Consider the following 12,986-nt stretch of genomic DNA (forward strand, 5'->3'; position numbering starts at 1 on the left):
AACATGGGAATGCAAACCCGTATCTTTTCACTGATTTCAGACAGCTTTTGTGAAAAATATTTAAAAGGAAGAAGGAATGATAAAGTCAAAATATTTAGCTTGGCACTGATTGTAGAAGCCATAGCAGCACTCTTTATGCCCTCTAGTGGTGAAATAGGGAGTTGCATAGTTTATCTTCCAGCAACTTCCCGCACCTCATGTGTTGTCTTTAGGCGCCCTCGGTAAAGTCCAAACTCACAATAAAGTCAAAACTAAATATTACAGTGTCACCACAGTGGGTTGACATATTAGTTTGGATGGAAACAGTATCATAACTAACTATTTAGAAAGCAGTTCGGATCTTCTACTGCTTGATTACGTCATTTTTAAGCTTATAAGTAAATTAAATACTCGCGTGCTGCAATTGTTTGCAAAGCTATAGAAAGTAAAATTGTTTCGTTACAATTATCGGAGAGGTGAGTTTCAGTGTGTCTACATAACAGACAGGATGCAGTTTAAACTGGCTGCAGTTTCGACTTCATTCCGATTCTCTTTACCCACGAATCATTATTAAGACACGTCAGTGAACCCTGAAGGCATCACGTTTGTGTGGAAGAGCGGCTTGAGGCGGCTGAACTAGTGGATTAAGCTCGGGCAGCCAGCGAGCCGGTTATTAAATTGAGGTAAGAAGCCGGGTGGTTACAAGTAGTGGATGTATTGTGTCGTTTTAATGCAATATATGATGTAGGAGTCGGCTTCGTTTTAACACAATCTCGGGTAATGGCTGCCGCGGACTCCCAGGAAGTCAGCATAGGAGAAGTAGCTAACTCACGTAGCTAATGCTAACCACCTTACTTTCTACAAACACCCAGCCCACCAGCTGTTCGGCCCGCGTCCTTCTTACATAAACAAGCTAATTGGATTGTCGCCATTTTCTTTTCAGTACGGCACATGTACTGAAACAACAGCAATAGTGAATGTAAATGGTTGAGCTATCTGTCTCAACATCGGCAGAGGCTCTCAGATCAACTCTCGTTAGCTGTTATCTTCGCTGTCAGCTGCTGTTCTGGGACAATAATAAAGCAGCACAGTCCCGATTCATGCCTCATATTGTGTATGCTGTCATAAGTAAGAGGGCAGTGTGAGGAATGTCTCTCTCCCCGTCTGCCCATCTGTACACACCGGCTCTCTTACTTACGGATCGGTGCATCACAAAAGGCCTCTTAGCTTAAGTTTAATAAACTGGCACACTTACTCTAAGCTATGTATAGTGTGTGGCCCACTTTATGTACATAAGCCTTTTCTAGCTGTGTTTATCTGTCTGGATTATACAGCACTATACTGGACTATTAAGCAATGAACGCGTTTTTTATCCGATTTATCCAGATTTTTATCAGTGAGGTTAGAAGTCTTTAATATCTCGGAGTCGTTGTATTGTGTGCTTATTATTCATTATTAAACTAGTTCATACTGCTTCCCACAGGCGAGCCGTCATCATGACTACTCTGGATGACAAGATCCTGGGAGAGAAGCTGCAGTATTACTACAGCAGCAGTGAGGATGAAGGCAGCGACAATGATGATGAGGATGGGGAGAACAAGACCATTAGGGATGCTGAAGTCACGGAACCCGAGATAGACTACAGCGCAGATGGAAGTGCTGTGAACACAGGTTGTACAAACAGATGTAGTGCATTCACAGGAAAGAAAAAAAAATTGATCCCTTGTCACAAGGCAGCAGCCCAAAATGACATCTAAATAAATTATCTGGTTATTTTTGACAAATAAAAATGTCAGAAACTTTTTTTTTAAAAAATCCTTGGAGCTTCCCTCATTTTTAAGCCATCCTTGTGTTTGACTTTAATCGATCTTTCATCTGTGTCATAAGAATATAGAGTGTGTTATGGTAACAGTGGCTGTTCTGTGTCAGGGCCCAAGGGTGTGATCAATGACTGGAGGAAGTACAAGCAGCTTGAGGTGGAGCAGAAACAAGAGCAGAAGAAGGAGATGGAAAGACTGATCAAGAAGCTGTCGATGACATGCCGCTCTAACCTTGACCAGGAAAAGGACCAAGAGAAACAGAAGGCACTTCAGGAAAAAATCCAAGGCAAAGTAAGTAAATCAGACTAACAGAAGACACATGAAAGACCTCTGAAAACCCTCGTTTAGCTCAGACCTATTGTTGCTGATCAGTGGCATCCCTCCTGGGGTGAATGTAGGCAAAGAGCTGATTATCAAGGACAGCGTGAACATGGTAAAACAAAAAAACTTCTATTTTCTAGACTCTGCACCATTGATTGTATTTGTGGATGGAACAAACAACATACATCATATACTCAATAGGCTCAAGATGCTTTTTCTTTTTTTCTTTAATGAATAAAACTCGGTCTAGTTTATTCCAGTTTTTGTCCATAGTCCACTCTCTCCTGGCTGTAGATTCATATTCAAAGAATACAAAGAAGTGTGAATTGTGTTGCACACACTCGTCTGATTTTGTGTGTTCATTCCTGTCTGCTTCACAGATGACCATGCAGGAGTACAACATGCTTCAGGAAGAAGAGGATGATGAAGAATTCCTCCAGCATTACCGCATGCAGCGCATCGAAGAGATGCGGCGCCAGCTGTGCCGCGGCAAGCGTTTTGAGCAGGTCTACGAGCTAAACAGTGGGGAGGAGTTCTTAGAGGCTTTAGACAAAGAGGACAAAAGCACCCTGGTCATGATCCACATCTACGAGCCGGACGTCCCGGGCTGCGAGGCCATGAGCGGCAGCCTGATGTGTCTAGCTCAGGAATACCCGCTGGTCAAGTTCTGCAGCGTGCGCAGCTCAGCCATCAGCACCAGCGCACTGTTCAGAGACAGCGCTCTGCCTGCTCTGCTCGTTTACAAAGCCGGGGACCTGATCGGCAACTTTGTGCGGCTCACAGATCAGCTCGGGGAAGACTTCTTTGCCGTAGACCTGGAGGCCCTGCTGCGGGAGTACGGCTTGCTGCCCGAAAAGCCTCCCGTCATCCCAAAGATGGTTCGCAACGGAGCCATCATACAGAGCACTGTGAGCGACGAGGACTCTGACCTTGATATAGACTAGAGCCATAGCTTCTAACATGTATGATATGCTTGGGAAAACTGTGTACACAGATGTGGCCCCTCTGTAGCAACAGAGCGAGCCTTGACTGACACCTCACCACTCACGCAGCCACACACAACCAGCATTAAAGCAGAACCAAAAGTGAGTGCAGACACCACAACTTAGTGCATTTCATCCTATCATTCCATAGTAAATATGAGTTATTTGATGAGTGTAAATATCATTATCAGAGGGTTTCAGAATACTGTAGATGTTTTACGTTTTGTTTGAGCTGACAACTTTACCTATTTATTGTGTTAAACCACATTGCCGTGTATTCATGTGCTTCACTGTGTAGAATAGAAAACCTTTGGGCCAAACTAACTATTAGTTAATTTTCTAACTTTTATATGTGCTCCACCATATCAAATAGTCAGGACAATAAAGTGTAAAGTGTTTGGACTTGGTATTTTGTTGTCTTTTTATTTGCTGGAATCTGTGTAAAGTTTAAACTGCATCATCAACATTATTCAGTTTAATTCAGTTGTACTTTTGTAGTGCCAAAATCTGCCTTTATATTGTAAGTTAAAGACCCTGCAATGTTAGAAGGACAAGCCCCAACAAGCAGTTATGAGCGATCACTTGGTGACAGTGGGAAGGAAAAACTCCCTTTCAACAGGAAGAAACCTCCAGGCTCAGGTTGAATCAGCCATCTGCTGCAAGTGGGTGAGGGGAGGGAGACGGGATGAAAGAAACACTGTGGAAGAGGGCCAGAGGTTAGTAAAAACTAACGATTAGAGGTGAGTGAAGAAGAAACACTCATTGCATCATGGGAGGTCTTTAAGATAAGATGGGACCTGATTATTCAGGATGTTTTATGTGAGGAATTTAAATTCGATGTGCTTTCTTATATAAAAAGAAGGGGTGGCACTAAAAGTGTCCTGAACTAAATGAATTCTAAAAGTCCTCTATCAAGCTTGTGATGGAGCAGAACTTGCAAAGAGGTAAACAAACTATTTTATTTTTTAAAAACAGGTAATCAGGTGATTGCAATAATAATTACCAATGTGCTGGTGATATTTACATATTGCGTAAAAGAAAAGTGCCTGGAGGCGTTTCAAGATGACTGCCAAGTGGTTCAACTGAAGAACGACTTTGGCTGCTTTAACATTTTATTGTTTTTAAAACAGGAACTGGTGAACAACGTAAAGCGTTGGGGTAGAAGTGTTTAAGGTGAAAACACCTGAGTGATAACTAGTGTTGTTGAAACTGGAGGGCCAAGAGTGCCAAAATGAATTAAATAAGTAAATAAATAATAAATTACACATTTCAGTAATTAACTATTTCAAATTGGAAATAATCTATTACATCTTTTCAAATAAATTCATTGATATTTCAGTAATTATTTCTATTTCATTACTTAGTTTTTTTTAAATTGGAAAGAATTATTGTTTCATTTTATAGCAGGTAAAGTGGCTTTAGCTGTACTCAGGCAAACACAAAAAATTAGCAGTTAGCTTTATTTTTCAGTAAAGTTCACAGCATTTCCATTTAGAGTTACAAAAACCAACTTTCTGAGTTCAGCTTAGTTATAAACATTTATTGTATTTCATTAATACAATAAATGGCTAAAAAGTAAGGCAACTCCCTGTGTTTAACCTGCTCTCAGTCTGCTTTCTACACCCACATGAACTTTTCGCTCCAGTGAATCCTCCCCAGAGGTGATTTGTACACAGGATTGACAGGTCAACTCTTCAAATCTTGTCGGCTCAATAATTCCTCTGAACAGGAAGAGCGGTGGCATCGACACTCGCTGTTCAACCATATTAAATTGCACAATACAGCCTGCAGCGGCCATGAGGAGTTGACTCAACTTTTCTGACATCAGACCGCTGCAGCCTACAAGCATCTCATCATTATCAGCAGCAGCTGCAGCAGCATCAGCAGGCGTATGAGGTGTGCTCCGTGACCGTGGAGAGGAGCTGCTGAGCCATGCAGGCCATGCCCACAAAAGGTGTTTTCCAGCAGGAGGTGGGTTTCTGCACTGATACCTGCCAGGAAAGGAGAAATTCTGTCACACTTTGTCAGCTGGGGTGTGCATTAGGCAGCTGGTTTATCCCAAAGTGCAACTCATTAACCCTCTGCTGTCCACACAGCCATGAAATCAATGCAAACTAATGCAGTGAGCACAGCTCTGTGAAGTCACGGGAGTAGTTTCAGCCAGCTGCAGACATACACACCATGTTCTGACCATTCGTCCCACAGATGCTGGACATCTTCATCATGATGTTCATGGTGATGATCTGGGTCTGTATCAAAAACAGAGAATTGCTCTGTTAATATCTTTTATTCTGCGAACAGCACAGACTATATGAAAAAAAAATGCAAAACATCCTGCATCCTAATCGAGCCCTGAAGTGCTAATGTGTATGCAGAGAGTGCACGAGTTAACACAAAGAGCCGGGAGAGGATTAAAACATACAGAACAGGAGTAAATGAAAGGGGAAAAGCCGTTTTGACCTTGGACGCCAACATTTCATCCCCATACACTGTCTCAAAATCAGCTTCTGTGCAATTGTCTCTCATTTCAGCTCAAAGATGTTGTTTTTGTGTACAAGAATATGTGCAGTGAAAAATGGAGTAGGAGACACTAAAGATATAAAAAAAGACTTTTGTAACAAAGAAAAGGATCAGAATTAAACACACAAACGTGAAGATTTTATTTCCCATTTGAATTATTTTCTTGCACTATGGATTTTTCATTTAAAGAACATAAATTCCTCAAAGGAACGTTTTATTATTTCATCTTAACCATCATCGTTTTGAGTTATTTTTATTAAAAACCAAAACCAAGCTCAGCCTGCCCACCTGTATTTACAGATAACATAAAGAGGACTCTGTACCATTTGAGTGAAGCCACAGCATCCGTTTGAGCTCTCTGAGGGCCTTGGTGAGGTTCTCCAGCTGGTCATGGAGGTGGATGTTCTCCTCTATCAGCGCATGGATCGTATCCTGCAGTTCAAAACCCTGACTTTCCAGCACCAGCAGCGTCAGGGTTACCAGCAAAAGCCTTAGTGTCCTCATAGCGACTGCAGCACAAAGCTTCTGTCACATCTTCACAGTAACCCAGCGATCCTTGTCACAGGTGAAGACAGGAATAAATGGTCGGTGCAGATATTGTCAGCTTAAACACGGCAGGGGTGGGAGTGACAATGGTTCTTTCTTTCCAAAGCCATGGGTGGAAAGCTGCCAGTGGGCTGCTTTTAAATCAATCCAATGTTTCCGTATCACTAAGTGCAGTAGCAGAAGCAGATTGCTTCAGTGTGATCGTCCTCAAATACAAATACGATCTATGATAACAACGGATCATCAGGGGAGGGAGTTCGGGAGGAGGTACTCCCTATTCATTAACATACAAAACACTGGAAACAAATTTCAATCTAAAAATCACAATTGTAGCTTTTAAGTAAACTCTCAGTAGCAGCAGCATCTAAAGCTAAAGCCTGTCATGTATGGGCAGAAACTTGGATAATCAGTCTTACTCGCCCATTTTCCACTTACTGCCACATTTGTAGTTGTGACAAAACTAATGGCCGTCACAAGGAAACTGCACACCTGTCAAAAGTAACATGTAACTTTTTTTCTGCTTCCATACATCTACACAGCTCATCAGGACTGTTTTCGGACCCGTGGAAGTGAATTATCACTTGAGAAAAAACAAATTATTGTGGGGAAGAAAAACATCCATTTATGTGCATCAATTCCTCAGACACAAACACTGCTTTAAAAATATAACCACATCGGATACCTGCGCAGATCACTGATCTAAAGAAGCTCATGCTCAAAATTGAAGACTCAGGACACTGTAGTGTTTTTTCCAAACAAAAACCCTTTTATTTATTTATCATGTGAATGAGTTTATGCGGTCTTGGCAGCCCTGGTGCGCTTCTTTTTGACCACAACAGGCTTCTGGCTCTTCAGGATAGCGCTGGCACGACGCAGGGCAGCCTGGGGAAACAAATGAGACGTAAATGTTGTTCTTAAACTTTGACACAAACAAAAATGCCAGCTATTTAAAGTTTCAGCCTCCCCAAAACCACAGATTAAGCTCACCATACGCAGGTCCTTCCTGTATTTGTTCTTGCGAATGATGTGCCTCAAGCTGTTGAGGGTGGCACGGGAATTCTTGTTGATGGTGACCTTGACATAGGAGTTGGCAGGTTTGTTCTGGCCTGTGCATCAAGAGAACAAAATGAGCATCCAATGTATCCAATGATCCAAAAATATGGATTTTCCAAGAAGAAAACCACATTTCTGTATACTGTGATATACACAATAGGCAGAATCTAATACTTCTGCAGTTGTCATCCTTGTCATATCTCACTGTACAACACAAAATAATGTATCTAGTTATAAATTTTAACAACTTCCTTCCCCCCCCCCTCCCATTAATGGAAATTCATTAGGCATCCATAGATGACAAACGTTGCTGCTACCTGATGCATAAGGAGCATTTGAAATATTTGTGTTCAAATACTCCTTAAAGTTACTGAAGAGAGGATCGTTTGTCCAGTCTGAGTCTGGACAATACTATTACTCAAACGTTAATGAACCAGCATTACTCATTTACCTGCACGCTTCTTCAGCACCACGACGACACCCTTGCCGTCGGCTGCAGGCTGCACACCTACAGTCTTCTTGTGCACCAACCCATTGAAGCGGAAAGAGTTCCTGGCCTTCAGGTTGTTGGGCTCCTGTCACAAAACAAAGACATTCAGATCACTGGCATGCATTTATTTAATTATCTTGCCTGATCCTGCTGTTAGGCTAGGGAGGTAATGCGGTATATTTTAATAAACATTACCAGGACATTTAAAAATCTCAACAATTTGATCTTCAGCAATATAAATATTTACGGATGCTAGCCAACTAGCATTTCCAGTGCCACCTTCAACTAATCTCACATCTTTAGCCAGAATTATGTCACAAACACAGATACAGTCCAAGCCTATGTGGCATATCCTGTCAGCTCAGCTAATATGCAATTCTCAAACACTAACAGCAGATTGTCTTGCAATGTTTTGTTAGTATGTTAAGGTAATGTACAAAGCCTGGGATCCGTGTTTTAAGTCTAAGTTATTTGTGTCCCTACCATACCACACTGTACATCACTGCTCAAACCCAGTTTCAGTACTAAAGCAAACTTTCTGGGTGCGTAATCGCACGTTTGGTCAGGTTCTTCAGAGCAGGTTTTGTACTCACAGTGCTGTAGGTCTGTCCGTTCCTCTTGATGAGGAAGCTGGAGCAGTTCCTGATGACCATCCACTGCAAATGGGACGACATGGTGAACCTGTGTAAAAGAGGGAAAGTTTTTTCTTGAAAATCTGGAAGACGAAAAACCCTGACAGGCGTCTAACATGTTTGCATGCATTTTCTGACATTAGCTAAACGTGTTAGCTTAGCGTCACAACTTGAACGGACTAACACGGGAAACGATGAGACGGCAAACATCTAATATAGCGAACCGTAGACTTTACTATTCTGTTAGGACTGTACAGAAAACACAGAGAGCTGCGGTTGCTAGCATTAGCGCCACTGTTCAGGCCGGGGAACCGAAGGAGCACGATGAGGCCTAACCAGAGCGAGGTGCTTACAAGATTAATCTTTCCATTTCTACATACAACAGGGACATTTATTGTCGCACAAGGTGTATAACAACAAACATAAGAATAATACCTACATTTATTAACACAAAAACAACTAGGGAAAGAAAACAAATGTACTTTAATCACCAGCTTTTAGCCACCGAAGCGACCACGTTACCTTTTAGCGGAGGAAAGGACCGGAGAGAGCGGAAACCGCTTTACGGAACCTCTCGCTGAGATTCTTACGCACACCCATCTACCTTTTTAAATTGCATTTTGGGACAAAAGCCATATTTTATTGAATTATATGACATATAGCTAATAATTAATATATATATATGTACATTTTATTAACGCATTTGATGCTGTATTGAATACTGAATGTAATTTTGTTTAGTACTAGTTATTTATAGAAAGAGCGGAGGAATACGTTCAGCGTAGTAAGTATGTCCACGTCATTAATGTGCGCCTGGTGTTTACAGGCACCCGCCTGAAATTTTACACATAATAATCAGCTGTTTTAACGCCAAACCGATTAGTGTTATGTTAGCTCCAAACTCGAGCCAACGAGGAGCAAAGGCAGGGCGAATAAGAGAGCGATTGTAGACAAAATCGCAACTTCTGGACGCCGATTTTGATTTATTTCGTGGATGTTTTCGTTATGCTGCTGTGATTGAAAGATGTGAACAAGAAATGTATCTGAGGTCAAAACCTGATAAGTTAAAGGTCACGGCCTGCTCTAGCATGGCAGGTAAAGTCAGGGTCTTGTGATGAAGAGTCAAACATGGAAGAAGAAGAAGATCTGGAGACACTTGGGGAGCAGCTGTACTCTCTGATTTCCTCCAAACACAAAGAGGATGCTGGAAAACTCACAGGTTAGGGGACCTGCGTACCTCAGTTTTTGTTTAATGACATTATATATATATATATATGTTTTTGTCGTTTTGTTTTAATACTTGCAAGTGAAGCTGTAACTTGGCCCTGAAGTCTAGCTTGATCTGTGTTACAGGCATGTTACTGGAGCTGCCAGGTCCTGTGTTGACTCAGATGTTGCAGGATGATGCCATGCTGACCGCAGCTGTGGAGAAAGCCCTGAGAGCCCTGCAGGTGGCACAGGAACCCAGGTACAGAAATGGCCAGTAGTTTTAGAGTGTTATTTTTTAAAAAGAAAATAATTTGTAAGTTACACTATATGGACAAAAGTACTGAGTACTGCCATTCAGTCACCTTTAGAAACTTTTGTGAAAGAATGGGTCATTCTAAAGGGATCACTGAAGTTGATTGTGGTGCTGTAATAGTATGTCGCTATTGCAAAAGGTCAGTTTGTAATATTTTTCCCTCTCTAGATCGACTGTAAATAGTGTTATTGCAAAGCGGAGCAAAGCCACAACATTGAGCGGTAATGCAAACAGGGCATAAAAAGTGCCAATGCTCTGCAGAACCCCAAACCTCCTTTCACATTAACATCAGCATAAAACCTGTGCAACAGGAGCTTTCTGGTATGAGTTTCCATGACTGAGCTGCTCCTGTAGGTGTAATGTGGCTTCTGGTCAGCCCAGTTTTTTGTCCATTTTGTGTATGTGTCAGATTTTTAAGCATGACATTGTTATGAGTCAAAGGTCCAAATGGGAGTAAAATGATCCCAGGTGAGGAATAAGAGGAGATGACAAGGCTGGACTTTTCAAGGGGGACAAAGGCCAGAATAACACAAAAAAACTTAAATAGAAAATTACCAGCATCCACAGAAAAGAGACACCACAAGCAAAAATGGCAGTTCACCTCTATAGGCCTTGGCTTAGGTTAATGGTAAACCCCAAACCAGGGGTGGGCAACTCCAGGCCTCAAGGACCGGTGTCCCTGCAGGTTTTAGGTTTTTTGAACCTAACACAGCTGATTTAATTGGCTAAATTAGCTCCTCAACATGTCCTGAAGTTCTTCAGAGGCCTGGTAACGAACTAATCATGTGATTCAGGTGTGTTGACCCAAGGTGAGATCTAAAACCTGCAGGACACCGGCCCTCGAGGCCTGGAATTGCTCACCCCTGCCCTAAACACCTGGTGAATTAAATCTGTATCATAAGACCTGACAAAGACAGTTTCAAAACAAGATGTGCCGGCACTCCTAAGAGGCATTGTGACCTTTCTTTCTTTTACATAGGCCACAGGAGAGCTTTACCTTTGGAGTAAATAACAGTAACACACATGGGATTTATCTGAATGTCAAAACATTTCAGCGAGTGTATTCTCATGTCTTTCTTTACAGTCAGGTATGTAAGGATGAGGATGATGTGTCAGTGTCTTCTGACTCTCTGGGGGAGCAGCTATTTGAGCTGGTGGATGTTTACAACACAGGCCACTCACAGAAAATCACAGGCAAGTAAAATGTCTCAATAAACAACCCATAATATGTGTGTGAGATTTCACCTTGAAACAAAGCTCCAAATGAGTAAATTTTAATGCAGGCTTGGTCAAACAGTTGTATGCTAACCTTTTTGGTGACTTCTAATATAAATTAAACTACATGTTCAGCTTATTTCAAATAAACCCTTTAAAATCGTTGCCTCTTTAGTTCTGCTTTCTGTCTCACACACTCTGTTTCATGTTTTATATTTTTAAGTAAATTTCAATGATTCTTTTACTAAAGAAGGGAATGAGTGGACACTTTTATTCTTGCTAATCTTCATAAGAAGATAGTAATTCATTTTCCCCCTCATTTTAAACGTATGATCAAATTATGTTGTTAGATCCTGAAAAACATTCTCAGCTGTATATTTTTGTGCCAATAAATAAACCCATGTTAATCTGAAAGAGCTGGTATTTCAACATAGTTTTGTTCTATTTTAGTGGATGGATATTTACATTTACTGCATCAACATTTAATTCTGATAGTCAGCCTCAGCAGCTGGGGATCAGACCGGAGGGGGCGTTTCTGGTTGGTGCCCGACACGCATAGCACCCAGTGTTATACGATACCTCCAGTGGGATGGTGACCCTATAGGAGGGTGGGCCTGTGTCACCTCTTCAGTGCCCGGCCGTGCCCCATGCGGTGCGGCCTGGTGACCACGCAGTCACTCTCAAGATCTGTCCACAGTCCTGGCTGCAGGGCTGGAAGCAGCAACCACATCCTGGGCAGGATAAACTTGTCCCTTGATTCCTCAATCTTGTTTAGGGTTCATGTGAATTTCTCTATGTCTGGCCCCTCACCCCAGATCAGTGTGCTTAGCTACTGCATTAAGGTGGCAGTCCCCCTGGGTGCCTCCTGGGTGAGGTGTTCCAGGTATTTCCTACCGGGAGGAGGCCTCCTGAGTCAACTCTTGACATACAGCAGAGAAGATGTCTCTTGGCTGGCCTTGGGGAAGGCCTCACTGTCCCCCAGGAGGAGCTAAAGGAGGTGGCTGGGGGAGACAAAGGGCTTCTCTGCTTGGGCTGCTGCATGCAGGATAAGAGGTAGAAAATGCATGGATAAATGGATATTTAATGCACTTTTCCTCCATAGGAATGCTTCTCGAGCAGCACAAAGATGCCATCTTAAAGCTTCTTTCAGATCCCAGTCTACTAGAGGAACAAGTGCACCTCGCCATGAAGACGCTGAAAGAGTATGTTGTTTTTTGTAGAATATTTTTACATATGGGCTTGTTCAGAAATGTGATTTTTTTTTTTTAAATTGTAGCCTGCTTTGCAGACCAGTATCAGGGCAGCTTTAATAAGATAGGAGTGGAAATCTAATCAATTGTTAATGAAAAATTGTAATAATCGCTTCACTTCAGGCAGAATATGGAGGAGACTGATGTGAGCGACACCTCAGAGCTGGATGACACAGAGCGTTTCGGAGAGAAGCTCTTCTCGCTGGTGGTGGAGATGGATCCACTCCATGCAAATGATATTACAGGTGACGTTAACCTGTAAATACTTTTGTGATTAATCAGTATTTTGTTTTTTCTCTCTGGAGAGTTCTTGTTGATGATGTTGAAATACTGATAACACTCCTACATCCTTGTAGGTATGCTGCTAGAAATGGACCCAGCTACACTCCAGCAGCTGCTCAGTGACCACACAATGCTCCAGATTGCTGTTCATAAAGCACAAGCAGCACTGGATACTTTAAACTGAGCTTTTCTTTTTTCTTTTTTGCTCCAGCAAAAGCAAAGAAATAAATCAATATCTTTGAAGTAATACGTCCTTCAAGGAGATCTGGAGGGTATACAAGTTGCCTATTTTACAGTATGCCTTTATTATTTTACATGGACTTTTCTGAGGACCAATGACAAAGTTTTAGTGGACCAGCCGAAAATACACAAA

At 41.9% G+C, this 12,986-nt stretch overlaps 4 protein-coding genes across 6 annotated transcripts in view; 2 read left to right on the top strand and 2 right to left on the bottom strand.

Moving 5' to 3' along the window:
- The first annotated feature begins 537 nt into the window (after positions 1-537).
- Positions 538-3,505, top strand: pdcl (phosducin-like). Its single transcript, XM_076886629.1, has 4 exons — positions 538-662; positions 1,463-1,650; positions 1,909-2,090; positions 2,501-3,505. The coding sequence occupies exons 2-4, from the start codon at positions 1,476-1,478 to the stop codon at positions 3,062-3,064; spliced, it is 921 nt and encodes a 306-aa protein (XP_076742744.1). The 5' UTR covers positions 538-662; positions 1,463-1,475; the 3' UTR covers positions 3,065-3,505.
- A 1,044-nt stretch (positions 3,506-4,549) lies between these two features.
- Positions 4,550-6,826, bottom strand: LOC143412436 (uncharacterized). The gene is made up of 3 exons (XM_076886632.1): positions 5,947-6,826; positions 5,284-5,352; positions 4,550-5,094 (listed from the first exon to the last, which is right to left on the bottom strand). The coding sequence occupies exons 1-3, from the start codon at positions 6,125-6,127 to the stop codon at positions 4,943-4,945; spliced, it is 402 nt and encodes a 133-aa protein (XP_076742747.1). The 5' UTR covers positions 6,128-6,826; the 3' UTR covers positions 4,550-4,942.
- Positions 6,827-6,912: 86 nt separating this feature from the next.
- rpl28 (ribosomal protein L28) lies at positions 6,913-8,910 on the bottom strand. 3 transcript variants are annotated; one of them, XM_076886631.1, is made up of 5 exons: positions 8,867-8,910; positions 8,306-8,393; positions 7,674-7,797; positions 7,157-7,275; positions 6,913-7,051 (listed from the first exon to the last, which is right to left on the bottom strand). In XM_076886631.1, the coding sequence occupies exons 2-5, from the start codon at positions 8,384-8,386 to the stop codon at positions 6,962-6,964; spliced, it is 414 nt and encodes a 137-aa protein (XP_076742746.1). In that variant the 5' UTR covers positions 8,387-8,393; positions 8,867-8,910; the 3' UTR covers positions 6,913-6,961. The 3 variants fall into 3 exon arrangements, with proteins under 3 accessions (XP_076742746.1, XP_012774217.1, XP_004549814.1); XM_012918763.2 differs by having other exon boundaries at positions 8,836-8,888; XM_004549757.4 differs by lacking the exon at positions 8,867-8,910 and adding an exon at positions 8,784-8,864.
- Positions 8,911-9,134: 224 nt separating this feature from the next.
- Positions 9,135-12,986, top strand: part of LOC101480866 (uncharacterized) — a 4,556-nt gene continuing 704 nt past the window's right edge. Inside the window, exons 1-6 of the mRNA XM_076886630.1 lie at positions 9,135-9,563; positions 9,698-9,812; positions 10,951-11,060; positions 12,184-12,283; positions 12,455-12,576; positions 12,688-12,986. The exon at positions 12,688-12,986 is cut by the window's right edge and continues 704 nt beyond it. Coding sequence (XP_076742745.1) covers positions 9,473-9,563; positions 9,698-9,812; positions 10,951-11,060; positions 12,184-12,283; positions 12,455-12,576; positions 12,688-12,797 — 648 coding nt within the window. The 5' untranslated portion in view covers positions 9,135-9,472 and the 3' untranslated portion in view covers positions 12,798-12,986. The remainder of the gene's footprint in view (positions 9,564-9,697; positions 9,813-10,950; positions 11,061-12,183; positions 12,284-12,454; positions 12,577-12,687) is intronic.

This window comes from Maylandia zebra, linkage group LG7 (genome assembly GCF_041146795.1).
Source record: "Maylandia zebra isolate NMK-2024a linkage group LG7, Mzebra_GT3a, whole genome shotgun sequence".
In the NCBI taxonomy this organism is placed as follows: domain Eukaryota; kingdom Metazoa; phylum Chordata; class Actinopteri; order Cichliformes; family Cichlidae; genus Maylandia; species Maylandia zebra.

What these genes read in the sequence shown, in the direction of transcription:
- rpl28 (XM_004549757.4), bottom strand. An exon ending in ACGGACAGACCTACAGCACT is followed by an intron (nt 7,798 to 8,305) that starts GTGAGTACAAAA and finishes GTTTTGTGACAG; the next exon opens with GAGCCCAACAACCTGAAGGC. An exon ending in GGTGCTGAAGAAGCGTGCAG is followed by an intron (nt 7,276 to 7,673) that starts GTAAATGAGTAA and finishes CTTGATGCACAG; the next exon opens with GCCAGAACAAACCTGCCAAC.
- LOC143412436 (XM_076886632.1), bottom strand. Translation starts at nt 6,127, where the DNA reads ATGAGGACACTAAGGCTTTTGCTGGTAACCCTGACGCTGCTGGTGCTG. An exon ending in GCTGTGGCTTCACTCAAATG is followed by an intron (nt 5,353 to 5,946) that starts GTACAGAGTCCT and finishes TTTTTGATACAG; the next exon opens with ACCCAGATCATCACCATGAA. An exon ending in GGACGAATGGTCAGAACATG is followed by an intron (nt 5,095 to 5,283) that starts GTGTGTATGTCT and finishes CTTTCCTGGCAG; the next exon opens with GTATCAGTGCAGAAACCCAC.
- pdcl (XM_076886629.1), top strand. Translation starts at nt 1,476, where the DNA reads ATGACTACTCTGGATGACAAGATCCTGGGAGAGAAGCTGCAGTATTAC. An exon ending in TGGAAGTGCTGTGAACACAG is followed by an intron (nt 1,651 to 1,908) that starts GTTGTACAAACA and finishes GTTCTGTGTCAG; the next exon opens with GGCCCAAGGGTGTGATCAAT. An exon ending in AGGAAAAAATCCAAGGCAAA is followed by an intron (nt 2,091 to 2,500) that starts GTAAGTAAATCA and finishes TCTGCTTCACAG; the next exon opens with ATGACCATGCAGGAGTACAA.